This window comes from Nematostella vectensis, chromosome 1 (assembly GCF_932526225.1).
Source record: "Nematostella vectensis chromosome 1, jaNemVect1.1, whole genome shotgun sequence".
Lineage (NCBI taxonomy): Eukaryota > Metazoa > Cnidaria > Anthozoa > Actiniaria > Edwardsiidae > Nematostella > Nematostella vectensis.
In genome coordinates, this window is record NC_064034.1 from 11484688 (window position 1) to 11502821 (window position 18134).

The 18134-nt window shown below is 44.8% G+C and overlaps 2 protein-coding genes across 6 annotated transcripts; both read left to right on the forward strand.

Annotated features, from left to right (window-relative positions):
- The first annotated feature begins 739 nt into the window (after positions 1-739).
- On the forward strand, positions 740-8929 carry LOC5498920 (ATP-binding cassette sub-family C member 4). Of its 3 annotated transcripts, XM_048724646.1 has the most exons (9): positions 740-905; positions 1831-2212; positions 2285-2452; positions 2994-3373; positions 3775-5054; positions 5464-5887; positions 6209-6355; positions 6604-6740; positions 7828-8929. In XM_048724646.1, exons 2-9 carry the CDS (start codon positions 1931-1933, stop codon positions 8742-8744), a joined length of 3735 nt encoding a protein of 1244 aa, XP_048580603.1. In that variant the 5' UTR covers positions 740-905; positions 1831-1930; the 3' UTR covers positions 8745-8929. The 3 variants fall into 3 exon arrangements, with proteins under 3 accessions (XP_048580603.1, XP_048580596.1, XP_048580599.1); XM_048724639.1 differs by having other exon boundaries at positions 743-905; positions 1831-2452; XM_048724642.1 differs by lacking the exon at positions 740-905 and adding an exon at positions 1642-1677 and having other exon boundaries at positions 1831-2452.
- A 1739-nt stretch (positions 8930-10668) lies between these two features.
- On the forward strand, positions 10669-17786 carry LOC5517459 (ATP-binding cassette sub-family C member 4). Of its 3 annotated transcripts, none has more exons than XM_001637428.3 (8): positions 10669-10811; positions 10964-11585; positions 12127-12506; positions 12915-14185; positions 14603-15026; positions 15345-15491; positions 15742-15878; positions 16682-17786. In XM_001637428.3, the coding sequence occupies exons 2-8, from the start codon at positions 11064-11066 to the stop codon at positions 17596-17598; spliced, it is 3798 nt and encodes a 1265-aa protein (XP_001637478.3). In that variant the 5' UTR covers positions 10669-10811; positions 10964-11063; the 3' UTR covers positions 17599-17786. The 3 variants fall into 3 exon arrangements, with proteins under 3 accessions (XP_001637478.3, XP_048580614.1, XP_048580621.1); XM_048724657.1 differs by having other exon boundaries at positions 10681-10834; XM_048724664.1 differs by having other exon boundaries at positions 10683-11345; positions 11418-11585.
- Positions 17787-18134: the final 348 nt, after the last annotated feature.

Consider the following 18134-nt stretch of genomic DNA (forward strand, 5'->3'; position numbering starts at 1 on the left):
ACATTAACCTGAACCGAAGGGACGTAAAAGAACCACTGGGGACGCAATAAACCCTCTGGCAGTGACCACCCCCAGTGACAGTGCTTACTAACCGAGGGCCATATGTTAGAAAACTGTATATTCGGTTAATTATGCTACCCTCGATAAACAAAGATTACATCTCCTTTCCGACGACATCCTAAATGTTACCCATGAAAACTTGCGCCGTGTTGGTCATTTGCATGCGTTCCCTTGCGCTCCCGTGATGCACGCAGGCCGTGGTGGAGCTGTCCGTAGTGTCATGGCCGAACACGTGTAGAACTGATGGCCTGCGAACTACCTGAATAATCCTCTACATTTCAGCTCGAATTTAGAGTTCAGACACACAAGCATTTCTCAGACATGGGGCTTCAGGCTTTTCAAGATTTCGTGGAGTCGCACTTGAAGGCCATTGAGCAAGTCGAGATAAAAGAGTTCATGAAGATGGGGGGTGCTTTATTTCATGAAGATAGATTTGAATACAATACAATAATGCAAAGAGGCCATAGTTCTATGGCAATAAGATGGATTTTACGCGGATCGTAGTGCTTTAGAATAGTAACCGCATGAACTTTTTACAGGTAATACTCAGGGAACGAGTGAGTGCATGAACTGTTTACAGGTAATACACAGTTTGCATCGGACGAGTGAGTGCATGAACTGTTTACAGGTAATACTCAGGGAACGAGTGAGTGCATGAACTGTTTACAGGTAATACACAGTTTGCATCGGACGAGTGAGTGCATTGTGATAACCGTGAAAACCTTTTTTTGTCATCGATTCAGGTGCTGGGTCTTTATACTGTGTTTCTGAAAGGCATTTGTTTTAATTTAAGAAAAGAGTTTCGCGATGCTCTCTTGTTTTCAACAACAACCCAGATATAAAAGGTATATATATATATATTGTTCTATAATAATACAAATACCTACAAGTTGACAATATGATTATCAGATAGCAGGAATCATATTTTATCTTTATTATTATTCTGTCAGATTTTGTTACTGAACTGATAGACGCAGCCTTACCAGTCTAAACGTCTTTCACTTTTTGGCAAAGATACGCTGGAACAATGATATAGTGGAACCCGGATTAGAGATATGGGATGCAAGGGGTCGGACGTTTGCATCGTTATACCGAGAATATCGTTATATCAAGTATCGCTATGTCTAGGTTTTACCCTATCTATACTGTACAGCGTGAAACGACCACGATATCTGGTCGTTACACACTTTACCCCTCCCCCCCCCTCACACACAATATTTTTGAAATTGTAAGGAAATGACCAGTTGGGGCGTGGCTGTGCCCCCTTGTTTTCCTAATGATTAAATATCGCATATCGCCCTCCCCCCCCCCCCCCCAAAAAAAAAATGATTTTCCCTCATGGATAAATAATGAGGCGAATTTAGAAAAAGACAAACAGAAAAGAATCTTCTGTCTTCTAAGCACTCCATGAAAAAACAAAAAAATAACGTATGCATGGCATTCTTTTAGACATCGTTTATAGCCAAATTCGTTGTTGCGCGACCTCACGGAATCAAACATTCCTTTCTTCGTTTGGGAATAGCGCGTAGTCAATCAAACCGGAAGAACCACCCCAAAGCTTGTGTCTGGCTACGCGGCTATTCCCAAACGAGACGAAGATTTTGGATATTTTCCGAGGTCGCGCAACAACGAATTTTGCTATAATAGTCTAAGCTCCAATGACCTCAATTGTTTTAGACGACGTCACTCCATGTGTATTGGGTGTATTGGGCAACCTTGAGTAAACAGTAGATGATTTCACTGCTTATAATATTATCCTTTTTATTACAGATAACGCATATATGTAAATTCAAAATGACTGGCTTCTTTTGACCATCGAAAAGACGTGGGAAAAGGAAAGAAGTATTATTCACGGGATGCCGAGTACAAAATGGCACAATCAAAGGAGGATGAAAATCAATTTAACGACCCTAATTGCTTCTCTTACGTGTTCATGTGTTGGTTTGCCCGGATCCTTAACCTTGGTAGCAATCACCACTTACAACTAGAAGACTTAACACCAATCCACCCCGATCATGACGAAGCCCAAGCTAACATTAACCAATTCACGAAGATCTGGGAAGAAGAAATACGAACAGCAAGGATGCACGATAGACAGCCAAGGCTATGGCGGGCAGTCCTTAAAATGTGCTCTGTTCTTTTCCTATTGAAGGTCACTCTACTTAAGGTTTTGAGCTGTTTCGGCACAGCTATAGTTACGGTTGTGTTATTTTTGTACCTTCAGGCTCTGCAGTCCGAAAACCGCACAGAGCCATGGTACATAGCAGTCTGTCTAGCAGGGATATGCTTTGGTAACTTGTTGAAAACTTTCACATTTCACCATGAGAGATTGCTGGAAGGATATAAGGGCACGAGAATCAAAACAGCCGTCGTGGGAATGATTTATCAAAAGGTAAGATGATGATTATAATGATAATGCTGATAGTGATTGAAGATGATGATGAGAATAATGGTAATAATGATTAGGATAATGTTGTCCTTTTTAACTCGTGAATGCTCGCAAAGCATTTACAAGTTATTGGAGGGACATCTGTGTCACTCGATCTTCGGATGTCGGATGGTCGGACATGCTCGAGGATCCAGCGTACTTTGCGGGCGCTCCAAAAGGTCATGGTCGGATGGTTGGATGGATCATTCGTAAACTTTTTGTGGTCTTTCTGTGCTTTTGCAACACAGCAATCCTTAGATCATCCTGTAAACTTCCGGTGCTCAACTTCCAGTTAAAGCTAACTCATATAAAAGGGATTTGTCATCCACCTGTGACCACTACGGCCATTTTCTAAAAGAGCAGTAAAGTATATATAAGCTAGTCAAATGCAACATTTGCATTCACGAGTTTGCTCACAGAGCCTTTGATTCTATTTTTTATTCTGAGTGATGTTTATGTGCCTATATTATGCTTCATCTGATGAAAACTTTGTCTTCTCTCGCAGGTCCTGTCCTCTAGTCGGAGCAGCCTCTCTAAGCTAACTAACGGCCACATCATGAACCTCATCTCTAACGATGCCAAGCGCATGGAGAGACTGGTCATGTACACCATGAATATCGTCCGTATGATCTGCGACAGTGCTGCTTGCGTCCTTATCATCGTCTTTCTAATCGGCTGGCAGGGTCTGGCGGGGCTTGTCGTGTTAGCTGTGGTCGTAGTTATAAGCTACTGTTTGTCGAAGCTGTTCTCGCGTCTTCGGCAGGAGCAGTGTGTTATAACGGACAAGAGACTGTCTGCCATGAATGAGATTATATCCGGCATTCGCGCCCTAAAGATGAATGCTTTGGAATGGAAGTACAGTGAAGAAGTCCGTCATTTACGAAGGTAAGAGTACGAATCTTGAAGATTTGCGATCCTTCGTGGTCAAACTGACCAAATAATTTTCTGTTATGTGCATTTAAATATTGTTTGTATCAACACACAAAATGGTAACACAGTTGACTCTCGCCATTATGAGAGTGAGAGTGGGGCAGTAATTCATAGTTCGCAAATTGCTAGAGTCCATAAAAGCGTGAGATATGTGTCCAGTCAAGTCTTTGTATTTTCGTTAGGCATCGTGCTAGGTTCCTCCCGTGATAGCGAGGTATCCGATAGCGGAGTGCCCATAAAACGATAGTTTAATTTGCTCAGAAACCTTTGGTTGACTAATACAGAATTTTCATCCTAGAGGTTAGATCCGTCTCATTGTAGAAAAACAGATTTGACTGTTTTGGTTACCCTTGCAGAACAGAGATGAAGTACGCACGCAACAAAGTCTTGATCCAGTCCTCCTTGATTGAGTATGTCGCGGTTGTCGCAGCCCTAGCCACTTTGTCTTCAGTTGTAGCCCTAGCTTTCAGTGGTATCCACCTGTCTGCCGCATCGCTTTTCACGCTAATCGCTGTATTAAGCAACATGGCCGCCTCAGTCGGGTACTCTCTGTCTAACGCTGTTTGCAATGTGTTAGATGCAAACGTGGCGCTTTGGAGAATTCAGAGCTTTTTGTTGGCGCGAGACCATTGCAAACCTAAAGAGGCCTTATCCGGGAAGCTAGGGAAAAGATACAAGGGTGACTTGAAAAAGATGCTTAGGGCTGCTAAAGATCGCGAGGATGTGCATATGACGAATTCAAAGGTGTTTGTCGAGCTTAAGGATGCATGGGCTTCCTGGAGTGGCGATACGTTTTTAACCCTACGCCACGTGAGTCTCAGCGCATCCTCTAATCAGGTGGTGATGGTGACGGGTCCAGTGGGTTGTGGCAAGACAGCTCTACTCATGGCAATTCTCAAGGAAATCCCATTAAAGCAAGGGTCTGTTACATTAAGTGGTACTGTAGCGTTTGTCGATCAAATCCCTTGGGTTTTCTCCGGGACGTTAAGGGAAAATATATTGTTTGGTAAAGAGTACGACGAGGCAAAGTATAAAAAAGTGATAAAGGTATGCAGCTTAGAGGAAGATGTCCGACGACTTCCTAAGGGTGACCTCAGTATGATTGGTCAGCGAGGCGTGAGCCTGAGTGGTGGTCAGCGGTCACGTGTCAGTTTAGCACGCGCGGTGTATTCGGACGCGGATATCTTCCTTATGGATGACCCCCTTAGCGCTGTCGATGCACGCGTAGGGCAGCACATATTTGACGAATGCATCATGGGCGAGCTAGGAAACAAGCTGAGAATCCTCGCAACTCATCAGCTGCAGCATTTGCCTCGCGCAGATCACATCGTTGCACTAAACAAAGGCCGCGTGACGACACAAGGCAGCTATGATGACATCAAGGACAGCAGCACTTTAAAAGAAATGATGAGGGAAATAGAGATCTCCCGGTCTATGACTACAAGAGGTCCGGAGCAGGGCGAGGCTGATAATGAGAGAGGGGGATATTTAATAGGAGAGTATAAAGACGTGGAGCAAGTGGAGGAGGATCGCGTCATGGGTGTGGTCACATGGCGACTATACTGGGAGTACTTACGTGCGGGACTGCCTGCCCTGCTCACCGGCTTGCTTATCATCTTTTTCCTGTCCGTCGAAGGTAGGTGCATGTTTTTGTTATATAAATGTGTGATCAAAAAGTCCCAACCTACTCCGTGGAGTAGTACGTTGTCCTTCGTGTCGATGGTCTGTGAGCGACTGGGAAGGCGATTAGCATAAAAAAAAAGCAAGACAGTTCAGGGACTTCCAAAGATCGTACTACAACAACAACTACGGCAATCTACTTATTACAGTTACAAAGGCAATGTAGGAACTTGTTTGACATGTTTTGAGCCCCATCCCCTGGGGGTTTTCGCATGGAAATAAGAATGAAAACCCCAATCCCCCGAAATTTCCAATTCCCCCAGCCAATCATACTCCGTAGTAAAAAAAGAGATTCTTGTTGTATGCGTGGTCTCTTGTAAAGCTGTATATGCAATTTATCAAGCTATATCCGATCTGTTTCGTAGGTATGCGCATCTCTCCATTTTGGTGGCTAAGCAAGGTCTCTAACATGTCACGCAATCAACAGAAGAGTGGCGTGACACTCGGGATTTTCGTGGGTCTTGCCGGAGGAGCACTGGTACTGAGCTATTTGAGAACGTTCTTTTTTATCACTTCCACTTCTCGTTCGTCTGTGAATCTCCACGATAAAATGACTGTCTCAATCATCAAGTCGCCGGTGTTGTTCTTTGACACGAACCCTGTTGGGCGGATTATGAACCGCTTCTCAAAGGACACGGGAAACATGGATGATATGCTGCCGCATGATTTATACTGTACGTTAAACTTCATTGGGAAGTATCTGGGTATTATTACGATGACCGCGCTTGTCAACGTGTGGTTTGTGTTTGTCATCATCCCCGTCCTGATCGTCTTCTGGTTGATCGTCAGGTAGGCCCAAGGAACGGGGAGACTCCTGGGATGGAAACGAGAAAGAGGGCGATGACTTTAACCCATTTTCGGACAGAAATTTTAGAAATAATGTGTGGATGGGAGTCATATTTGGTCTTCCCATCCAAACGTTAAATTCGATTTTTTTACCTGGTCATTATCTTTATATTGATCATATGCTATGATTATTATCATCATCATCATAATTACAATATGAATATAATCAACAATGACTTCATCGTAATAGCATGTATGTCACCATCATGATCAGCACAGTGATTATCGTGATAACCAAATACCATCGAACTTTTCATGTTGCAGGTTTTATTTGCGCAGCGCACGAGAACTGCAGCGATTGGAAGGGATTAAAAGCAGTCCGTTATTTGCACACGTATCCGACACAATGGTGGGGCTAGAAACAATACGATCCTTCCAGATGGAACTAGAATTCATGGAATCACATATCAGGTAAGGATAGCAAAATACGTTTTTAGAGACATCGAACCTACCTATTTTTGCGAGCCTTTAATTTGTTCTGAGGCAGATTCTCTGGGACTGAAACATATTTCGTTAATCACGTACTACATTTTCAATTCTGCTTCCTCCAAAAAAATAATAAGAAAAACGACTATTGTTCCGAAAAAAACAGATTTTCATTCCCCTAGAAAAATAGTACGAAGACTGATTGTCTTGATTGTAATTGATTTCCTTTTCAGCAATCAAAATGAGCAGACTCGTGCGCTCAAGATGGTCGCTGCATCTGCGCAGTGGTTAGGGATGTATATAGATCTACTCTCTACTTTCTTTGTCACTGCTGTGGCAGTTGGGTCGTACTACCTCATCCAAGACCCTGGTAGGTCGCCCGGCCCCCTTTCTTAGTCATCCCGCCACCTTGTCAAAGACCACCTCGCACCTCGCCCCCTATTATTCACAATCCGCCCTCTGTCATACTTACCCCGCCCCTTGTCATAGTGACCCACCCCTATGATAGTCACCTCGACCCTTGTCATAGTCACCCCGACCCTTGTCATAGTCACCCCGCCCCTTGCCATAGTCACCCCGACCCTTGTAATAGTCACCCCGACCCTTGTCATAGTCACCTCGCCCCTTGTCATAGTCACCTCGCCCCTTGTCATAGTCACCCAGACCCTTGTCATAGTCCCCCGCCCCTATCATAGTCACCTCGCCCCTTGTCATAGTCACCCACCCCTATCATAGTCACCCCGCCCCCTCTGCCATAGTCACCGCGCCCCCTCTGCCATAGTCACCCCGCCCCTTGCCATAGTCACCCCGACTCTTGTCATAGTCACCCCGACCCTTGTCATAGTCACCCACCCCTTTCATAGTCACCCGCCCCTTTCATAGTCACCCCGACACTTGTCAAAGTCACCCCGACCCTTGTCATAGTCACCCCGACCCTTGTCATAGTCACCCACCCCTATCATAGTCACCCGCCCCTTTCATAGTCACCCCGACACTTGTCATAGTCACCCTGACCCTTGTCATATTCACCTCGCACCATGTCATAGTCACCCCGGCCCTTGTCATAGTCACCCCGACCCTTGTCATAGTCACTTCGCCCCTTGTCAAAGTCACCTCGCCCCTTGTCATAGTCACCTCGCCCCTTGTCATAGTCACCCCGACCCTTGTCATAGTCACCCGACCCTTTTCATAGTCACCCGCCCCTTTTATAGTCACCTCGCCCCTTGTCATAGTCACCTCGCCCCTTGTCATAGTCACCCCGACACTTGTCATAGTCACCCGGCTCTTTTCATAGTCACCCGCCCCTTTCATAGTCACCTCGCCCCTTGTCATAGTCACCTCGCCCCTTGTCATAGTAACCCCGCCCCTTGTCATAGTCACCTGACCCCTGTCAAAGTCTATGAAAATCTATTATTATGTCGTTATATAGATTTACCCTATGTTGTTGTATTTTCCAGGTCTTGCAGGCTTACTGCTCACATTTGCTATAAGTACGATGGGACAAGCTCAGTTTGGTGTCCAAATGGCAACCGAGGCGGAATGCCTTATGACCTCAGTAGAACGAGTCATCACATACACTAAACTCTTTTCGGAACCAGGCTATGACCGCCAGTGCTTACCGCCAGACGACTGGCCCAACCGTGGAGCTCTTAGCGTACAAGACGTTTCTTTAGAGTACCTGGAAGGGGGGACGCGTGTCCTAGAGGGAGTCAACCTTGAGGTCGACCCCAAAGAGAAAATCGGTATTGTTGGTCGCACAGGAGCAGGCAAGTCGAGCTTAGTAGCAGCGCTATTTCGAATGCCGGAGCCCAAGGGACGGGTACTGATAGACGGAGTGGATCTGGGGAATCTAGATATCCAAGCTGCGCGGAGGGCAATAGCTGTCGTAACGCAAGAGCCTGTTGTGTTTGCTGGCAGTCTCAGAAGGAACCTCGACCCTTTTGACCAATTCAAAGACCAGGAAATCTGGACAGCGCTTGAAAATGTGAAAATGAAACATTGCATTGAGAATCTTACTGGAAAACTGGAATACCATCTTGGCGAATCTGGGTCTGGGTTCAGCGTCGGAGAGAGACAATTGCTGTGTCTAGCGCGCGCGGCACTGCAGAAATGCAAACTCTTAGTACTAGACGAAGCTACAGCCAATGTGGATTACCGGACTGACCGGTTAGTCCAACAGGTCATACGTGAAAAATTTGCTGACGTCACAGTGCTGACCATCGCACATCGTGTGAATACTATCATGGATTACGGCAAGGTGGTTGTCATGGATGCTGGTCACGTGGTTGAGTATGGCGAGCCCAAGGCGCTTGCCGGGAAAACTGACGGGATCTTTGCTCAGTTAGTCAAGGCATATGATGATAATAGAAGCTAAAGTTCGAATATGAACCCGCACCCCCCAAATGTGGACTTGAAGTGGGCCAGGTACCAGCTCTAAAATTGTTGTTTTGGACAATCCTTTTAAAGATTAAAAGCCCTATATCTTTTTCAGTCTTTTCTAAGATGGAAGTTCTAAGTATTTTGCTTGCGAATTAACTGAATAAAATTCATAAAATATCACAATTATCATTACCTTGTGAAGAGGGAATTGGTTTATAAGCATCGGATGCTGAGCTCTGGGAAGGCCACTTTGATTGTTAGTCAACTTGATAAAAAGGGGGATGGGGGTTAGCCTAGCAGTGTAAAAAGCAAATATCTATCTATAAATCTAGCGGTACTGCCTTCAACATTTGAAATTACTCACAGGAAGTTGCAAAGCAATCCAACCGAATCAAATCGGTAATCGGAAACAAATTGGCAACAATAACGCACTATCTCTCATTCCATACCGGAGCAGGTCGCTTTTTCTAAGGGGTTTCTTTCGCAATTTTACCGAGAAAAAAATTGGTGCAACAATACTTCGCAGCCACCTCTCCCCCCCCCCTAAGTGACAGACGCCACCCCTCGCACATCTCCTTTCATTCAGACGACATCCTAAATGTTACCCATGATACTTTGCGCCGTGTTGGTCATATGCATGCGATCCCGTGATGCACGCAGGCCGTAGTGGATCTGTCCGTAGTGTCATGGCCGAACACGTGTAGAACTGATGGCCTGTTATACCGAGAATATCGTTATATCAAGTATCGCTATGTCTAGGTTTTACCCTATCTATACTGTACAGCGTGAAACGACCACGATATCTGGTCGTTACACACTTTACCCCTCCCCCCCCCCCCCTCACACACAATATTTTTGAAATTGTAAGGAAATGACCAGTTGGGGCGTGGCTGTGCCCCCATGTTTTCCTAATGATTAAATATCGCCCTCTACCCCCCCCCAAAAAAAAAAATCGAGGTCTGCTATGGCTATGTAGTGGAGACGATAGTAAGCAGCGATCGTTTTTAGAATAACTGTATTTTTTAGAAATATAAAGGTGATTTATCAAGCATTTGCTAAATCTAGAAAATACTCTGTGATCGGATCTTGCGAATGAATTTTTAACTATAAGACACACAATTTTGAGCCTTTAAGGTACCATAAAGGGTATATGCAAATACATCACTCCAGTCGAATCATTGCTAAACTAAATAATACCATGATCACCTCGGATTCTTTTGTTTTCTGAGGGACGATTAATAGCGAAATTCTCTCGAAATAGATAGTTCTAAATTTCCCTCATGTAAATATGATTTTCCGTCATGGATTAATAATGAGGCGAATTTAGAAAAAGACAAAAGAATCTTTTGTCTTCTAAGCACTCCATGAAAAACAAAAAAATAACGTATGCATGGCATTCTTTTAGACATCGTTTATAGCCAAATTCGTTGTTGCGCGACCTCACGGAATCAAACATTCCTTTCTTCGTTTGGGAATAGCGCGTAGTCAATCAAACCAGAAGAACCACCCCAAAGCTTGTGTCTGGCTACGTGGCTATTCCCAAACGAGACGAAGATTTTGGATATTCTCCGAGGTCGCGCAACAACGAATTTTGCTTTAATAGTCTAAGCTCCAATGACCTCAATTGTTTTAGACCAGACGTATATGCAAATACATCACTCCAGTCGAATCATTGCTAAACTAAATAATACCATGATCACTTCGGATTCTTTTGTTTTCTGAGGGACGATTAATAGCGAAATTATCTCGGAATAGATAGTTCTAAATTTCCCTCATGCATAAATGATTTTCCGTCATGGATTAATAATGAGGGGAATTTAGAAAAAGACAAAAGAATCTTTTGTCTTCTAAGCACTCCATGAGAAACAAAAAAATAACGTATGCATGGCATTCTTTTAGACATCGTTTATAGCCAAATTCGTTGTTGCGCGACCTCACGGAATCAAACATTCCTTTCTTCGTTTGGGAATAGCGCGTAGTCAATCAAACCAGAAGAACCACCCCAAAGCTTGTGTCTGGCTACGCGTCCCAAACGAGACGAAGATTTTGGATATTTTCCAAGGTCGCGCAACAACGAATTTTGCTGTAATAGTCTAAGCTCTAATGACCTCAATTGTTTTAGACGACGTCACTCCATGTGTATTGGGTGTATTAGGCAACCTTGAGTAAACAGTAGATGATTTCACTGCTTATAATATTATCCTTTTTTTACAGATAACGCATATATGTAAATTCAAAATGACTGGCTTCTTTTGACCATCGAAAAGACGTGGGAAAAGGAAAGAAGTATTATTCACGGGATGCCGAGTACAAAATGGCACAATCAAAGGAGGATGAAAATCAATTTAACGACCCTAATTGCTTCTCTTACGTGTTCATGTGTCGGATTGCCCGGATCCTCAACCTTGGTAGCAATCACCACTTACAACTAGAAGACTTAACACCAATCCACCCCGATCATGACGAAGCCCAAGCTAACATTAACCAATTCACGAAGATCTGGGAAGAAGAAATACGAACAGCAAGGATGCACGATAGACAGCCAAGGCTATGGCGGGCAGTCCTTAAAATGTGCTCTGTTCTTTTCCTATTGAAGGTCACTCTACTTAAGGTTTTGAGCTGTTTCGGCACAGCTATAGTTACGGTTGTGTTATTTTTGTACCTTCAGGCTCTGCAGTCCGAAAACCGCACAGAGCCATGGTACATAGCAGTCTGTCTAGCAGGGATATGCTTTGGTAACTTGTTGAGAACTTTCACATTTCACCATGAGAGATTGCTGGAAGGATATAAGGGCACGAGAATCAAAACAGCCGTCGTGGGAATGATTTATCAAAAGGTAAGATGATGATTATAATGATAATGCTGATAGTGATTGAAGATGATGATGAGAATAATGGTAATAATGATTAGGATAATGTTGTCCTTTTTAACTCGTGAATGCTCGCAAAGCATTTACAAGTTATTGGAGGGACTTCTGTGTCACTCGATCTTCGGATGTCGGATGGTCGGACATGCTCGAGGATCCAGCGTACTTTGCGGGCGCTCCAAAAGGTCATGGTCGGATGGTTGGATGGATCATTCGTAAACTTTTTGTGGTCTTTCTGTGCTTTTGCAACACAGCAATCCTTAGATCATCCTGTAAACTTCCGGTGCTCAACTTCCAGTTAAAGCTAACTCATATAAAAGGGAGTTGTCATCCACCTGTGACCACTACGGTCATTTTCTAAAAGAGCAGTAAAGTATATATAAGCTAGTCAAATGCAACATTTGCATTCACGAGTTTGCTCACAGAGCCTTTGATTCTATTTTTTATTCTGAGTGATGTTTATGTGCCTATATTATGCTTCATCTGATGAAAACTTTTCCTTCTCTCGCAGGTCCTGTCCTCTAGTCGGAGCAGCCTCTCTAAGCTAACTAACGGCCACATCATGAACCTCATCTCTAACGATGCCAAGCGCATGGAGAGACTGGTCATGTACACCATGAATATCGTCCGTATGATCTTCGACAGTGCTGCTTGCGTCCTTATCATCGTCTTTCTAATCGGCTGGCAGGGTCTGGCGGGGCTTGTCGTGTTAGCTGTGTTCGTAGTTATAAGCTACTGTTTGTCGAAGCTGTTCTCGCGTCTTCGGCAGGAGCAGTGTGTTATAACGGACAAGAGACTGTCTGCCATGAATGAGATTATATCCGGCATTCGCGCCCTAAAGATGAATGCTTTGGAATGGAAGTACAGTGAAGAAGTCCGTCATTTACGAAGGTAAGAGTACGAATCTTGAAGATTTGCGATCCTTCGTGGTCAAACTGACCAAATAATTTTCTGTTGTGTGCATTTAAAAATTGTTTGTATCAACACACAAAATGGTAACACAGTTGACTCTCGCCATTATGAGAGTGAGAGTGGGGCAGTAATTCATAGTTCGCAAATTGCTAGAGTCCATAAAAGCGTGAGATATGTGTCCAGTCATGTCTTTGTATTTTACTTTCGTTAGGCATCGTGCTAGCTTCCTCCCGTGATAGCGAGGTATCCGTAATAGCGGAGTGCCCATAAAGCGATAGTTTAATTTGCTCAGAAACCTTTGGTTGACTAATACAGAATTTGAATCCTAGAGGTTAGATCCGTCTCATTGTAGAAAAACAGATTTGACTGTTTTGGTTACCCTTGCAGAACAGAGATGAAGTACGCACGCAACAAAGTCTTGATCCAGTCCTCCTTGTTTGAGAATATCCCGGTTGTCGCAGCCCTAGCCACTTTGTCTTCAGTTGTAGCCCTAGCTTTCAGTGGTATCCACCTGTCTGCCGCATCGCTTTTCACGCTAACCGCTGTATTAAGAAACATGGCCGCCTCAGTCGGGTACTGTCTGTCTAACGCTGTTTGCAATGTGTTAGATGCAAACGTGGCGCTTTGGAGAATTCAGAGCTTTTTGTTGGCGCGAGACGATTGTAAACCTAAAGAGGCCTTATCCGGGAAGCTAGGGAAAAGATACGAGTGTGAGATGTTTAGGGCTGCTAAAGATCGCGAGGATGTGCATATGACGAATTCAAAGGTGTTTGTCGAGCTTAAGGATGCATGGGCTTCCTGGAGTGGCGATACGTTTTTAACCCTACGCCACGTGAGTCTCAGCGCATCCTCTAATCAGGTGGTGATGGTGACGGGTCCAGTGGGTTGTGGCAAGACAGCTCTACTCATGGCAATTCTCAAGGAAATCCCATTAAAGCAAGGGTCTGTTACATTATGTGGTACTGTAGCGTTTGTCGATCAAATCCCTTGGGTTTTCTCCGGGACGTTAAGGGAAAATATATTGTTTGGTAAAGAGTACGACGAGGCAAAGTATAAAAAAGTGATAAAGGTATGCAGCTTAGAGGAAGATGTCCGACGACTTCCTAAGGGTGACCTCAGTATGATTGGTCAGCGAGGCGTGAGCCTGAGTGGTGGTCAGCGGTCACGTGTCAGTTTAGCACGTGCGGTGTATTCGGACGCGGATATCTTCCTTATGGATGACCCCCTTAGCGCTGTCGATGCACGCGTAGGGCAGCACATATTTGACGAATGCATCATGGGCGAGCTAGGAAACAAGCTGAGAATCCTCGCAACTCATCAGCTGCAGCATTTGCCTCGCGCAGATCACATCGTTGCACTAAACAAAGGCCGCGTGACGACACAAGGCAGCTATGATGACATCAAGGACAGCAGCACTTTAAAAGAAATGATGAGGGAAATAGAGATCTCCCGGTCTATGACTACAAGAGGTCCGGAGCAGGGCGAGGCTGATAATGAGAGAGGGGGATATTTAATAGGAGAGTATAAAGACGTGGAGCAAGTGGAGGAGGATCGCGTCATGGGTGTGGTCACATGGCGACTATACTGGGAGTACTTACGTGCGGGACTGCCTGCCCTGCTCACCGGCTTGCTTATCATCTTTTTCCTGTCCGTCGAAGGTAGGTGCATGTTTTTGTTATATAAATGTGTGATCAACAAGTCCCAACCTACTCCGTGGAGTAGTACGTTGTCCTTCGTGTCGATGGTCTGTGAGCGACTGGGAAGGCGATTAGCATCCAAAAAAAAAAGCAAGACAGTGCAGGGACTTCCAAAGATCGTACTACAACAACAAATACGGTAATCTACTTATTACAGTTACAAAGGCAATGTAGTAACTTGTTTGACATGTTTTGAGCCCCATCTCCTGGGGTTTTTTGCATGGAAATAAGAATGAAAACCCCAATCCCCCGAAATTTCCAATTCCCCCAGCCAATCATACTCCGTAGTAAAAAAAAAAAAGAGATTCTTGTTGTATGCGTGGTCTCTTGTAAAGCTGTATATGCAATTTATCAAGCTATATCCGATCTGTTTCGTAGGTATGCGCATCTCCCCATTTTGGTGGCTAAGCAAGGTCTCTAACATGTCACGCAATCAACAGAAGAGTGGCGTGACACTCGGGATTTTCGTGGGTCTTGCCGGAGGAGCACTGGTACTGAGCTATTTGAGAACGTTCTTTTTTATCACTTCCACGTCTCGTTCGTCTGTGAATCTCCACGATAAAATGACTGTCTCAATCATCAAGTCGCCGGTGTTGTTCTTTGACACGAACCCTGTTGGGCGGATTATGAACCGCTTCTCAAAGGACACGGGAAACATGGATGATATGCTGCCGCATGATTTATACTGTACGTTAAACTTCATTGGGAAGTATCTGGGTATTACTACGATGACCGTGCTTGTCAACGTGTGGTTTGTGTTTGTCATCATCCCCGTCCTGATCGTCTTCTGGTTGATCGTAAGGTAAGCCCAAGGAACGGAGAGACTCCTGGGATGGAAACGAGAAAGAGGGCGATGACTTTAACCCCTTTTCGGACAGAAATTTTAGAAATAATGTGTGGATGGGAGTCATATTTGGTCTTCCCATCCAAACGTTAAATTCGATTTTTTTACCTGGTCATTATCTTTATATTGATTATATGCTATGATTATCATCATCATCATCATAATTACAATATGAATATAATCAACAATGACTTCGTAATAGCATGTATGTCACCATCATGATCAGCACAGTGATTATCGTGATAACCAAATAACATCGAACTTTTCATGTTGCAGGTTTTATTTGCGCAGCGCACGAGAACTGCAGCGATTGGAAGGGATTGAAAGCAGTCCGTTATTTGCACACGTATCCGACACGATGGTGGGGCTAGAAACAATACGATCCTTCCAGATGGAACGGGAATTCATGGAATCACATATCAGGTAAGGATAGCAAAATATGTTTTTAGAGACATCGAACCTACCTATTTTTGCGAGCCTTTAATTTGTTCCGAGGCAGATTCTCTGGGAATGAAACATATTTCGTTAATCAGGTACTACATTTTCAATTCTGCTTCCTCCAAAAAAATAATAAGAAAAACGATTATTGTTCCGAAAAAAAACAGATTTTCATTCCCCTAGAAAAATAGTACGAAGACTGAATGATCTTGATTGTAATTGATTTCCTTTTCAGCAATCAAAATGAGCAGACTCGTGCGCTCAAGATGGTCGTTGCATCTGCGCAGTGGTTAGGGATGTATATAGATCTACTCTCTACTTTCTTTGTCACTGCTGTGGCAGTTGGGTCGTACTACCTCATCCAAGACCCTGGTAGGTCGCCCGGCCCCCTTTCTTAGTCATCCCGCCACCTTGTCAAAGACCACCTCGCACCTCGCCCCCTATTGTACACAATCCGCCCTCTGTCATACTTACCCCGCCCCTTGTCATAGTCACCCACCCCTATCATAGTCACCTCGCCCCTTGTCATAGTCACTCCGACCCTTGTCATAGTCACCCCGCCCCTTGCCATAGTCACCCCGACCCTTGTCATAGTCACCCGCCTCTTTCATAGTCACCTCGCACCTTGTCATAGTAACCCCGACCCTTGTCATAGTCACCCCGACCCTTGTCATAGTCACCTCGCCCCTTGTCATAGTCACCCCGCCCCTTGTCATAGTCACCCCGACCCTTGTCATAGTCACCCGCCCCTTTCATAGTCACCTCGCACCTTGTCATAGTAACCCCGACCCTTGCCATAGTCACCCCGACCCTTGTCATAGTCACCCGCCCCTTTCATAGTCACCTCGCACCTTGTCATAGTAACCCCGACCCTTGTCATAGTCACCCCGACCCTTGTCATAGTCACCTCGCCCCTTGTCATAGTCACCTCGCCCCTTGTCATAGTCACCTCGCCCCTTGTCTTAGTCACCCAGACCCTTGTCATAGTCACTCCGCCCCTTGTCATAGTCACCAACCCCTATCATAGTCACCCCGCCCCCTCTGCCATAGTCACCCCGCCCCCTCTGCCATAGTCACCCCGCCCCTTGTCATAGTCACCTGACCCCTGTCAAAGTCTATGAAAATCTATTATTATGTCGTTATATAGATTTACCCTATGTTGTTGTATTTTCCAGGTCTTGCTGGCTTACTGCTCACATTTGCTATAAGTACGATGGGACAAGCTCAGTTTGGTGTCCAAATGGCAACCGAGGCGGAATGCCTTATGACCTCAGTAGAACGAGTCATCACATACACTAAACTCTTTTCGGAACCAGGCTATGACCGCCAGTGCTTACCGCCAGACGACTGGCCCAACCGTGGAGCTCTTAGCGTACAAGACGTTTCTTTAGAGTACCTGGAAGGGGGGACGCGTGTCCTAGAGGGAGTCAACCTTGAGGTCGACCCCAAAGAGAAAATCGGTATTGTTGGTCGCACAGGAGCAGGCAAGTCGAGCTTAGTAGCAGCGCTATTTCGAATGCCGGAGCCCAAGGGACGGGTACTGATAGACGGAGTGGATCTGGGGAATCTAGATATCCAAGCTGCGCGGAGGGCAATAGCTGTCGTAACGCAAGAGCCTGTTGTGTTTGCTGGCAGTCTCAGAAGGAACCTCGACCCTTTTGACCAATTCAAAGACCAGGAAATCTGGACAGCGCTTGAAAATGTGAAAATGAAACATTGCATTGAGAATCTTACTGGAAAACTGGAATACCATCTTGGCGAATCTGGGTCTGGGTTCAGCGTCGGAGAGAGACAATTGCTGTGTCTAGCGCGCGCGTCACTGCAGAAATGCAAACTCTTAGTACTAGACGAAGCTACAGCCAATGTGGATTACCGGACTGACCGGTTAGTCCAACAGGTCATACGTGAAAAATTTGCTGACGTCACAGTGCTGACCATCGCACATCGTGTGAATACTATCATGGATTACGGCAAGGTGGTTGTCATGGATGCTGGTCACGTGGTTGAGTATGGCGAGCCCAAGGCGCTTGCCGGGAAAACTGACGGGATCTTTGCTCAGTTAGTCAAGGCATATGATGATAATAGAAGCTAAAGTTTGAATATGAACCCGCACCCCCCAAATGTGGACTTGAAGTGGGCCAGGTACCAGCTCTAAAATTTTTGTTTTGGACAATCTTTTTAAAGATTAAAAGCCCTATATCTTTTTCAGTCTTTTCTAAGATGGAAGTTCTAAGTATTTTGCTTGCGAATTAACTGAATAAAATTCATAAAATATCACAATTATCATTACCTTGTGAAGAGGGAATTGGTTTATAAGCATCGGATGCTGAGCTCTGGGAAGGCCACTTTGATTGTTAGTCAACCTGATAAAAAGGGGAATGGGGGTTAGCCTAGCAGTGTAAAAAGCAAATATCTATCTATAAATCTAGCGGTACTGCCTTCAACATTTGAAATTACTCACAGAAAGTTGCAAAGCAATCCAACCGAATCAAATCGGTAATCGGAAACAAATTGGCAACAATAACGCACTATCTCTCATTCCATACCGGAGCAGGTCGCTTTTTCTAAGGGGTTTCTTTCGCAATTTTACCGAGAAAAAAATTGGTGCAACAATACTTCGCAGCCACC

Coding starts and splice junctions, on each gene's coding strand:
- LOC5498920 (XM_048724639.1), top strand. CDS start 1,931: ATGGCACAATCAAAGGAGGATGAAAATCAATTTAACGACCCTAATTGC. Junction 5,055..5,463: donor CTTTTTCCTGTCCGTCGAAG/GTAGGTGCATGT, acceptor TCTGTTTCGTAG/GTATGCGCATCTCTCCATTT. Junction 5,888..6,208: donor GTCTTCTGGTTGATCGTCAG/GTAGGCCCAAGG, acceptor TTCATGTTGCAG/GTTTTATTTGCGCAGCGCAC.
- LOC5517459 (XM_001637428.3), top strand. CDS start 11,064: ATGGCACAATCAAAGGAGGATGAAAATCAATTTAACGACCCTAATTGC. Junction 11,586..12,126: donor TGGGAATGATTTATCAAAAG/GTAAGATGATGA, acceptor CTTCTCTCGCAG/GTCCTGTCCTCTAGTCGGAG. Junction 15,027..15,344: donor GTCTTCTGGTTGATCGTAAG/GTAAGCCCAAGG, acceptor TTCATGTTGCAG/GTTTTATTTGCGCAGCGCAC.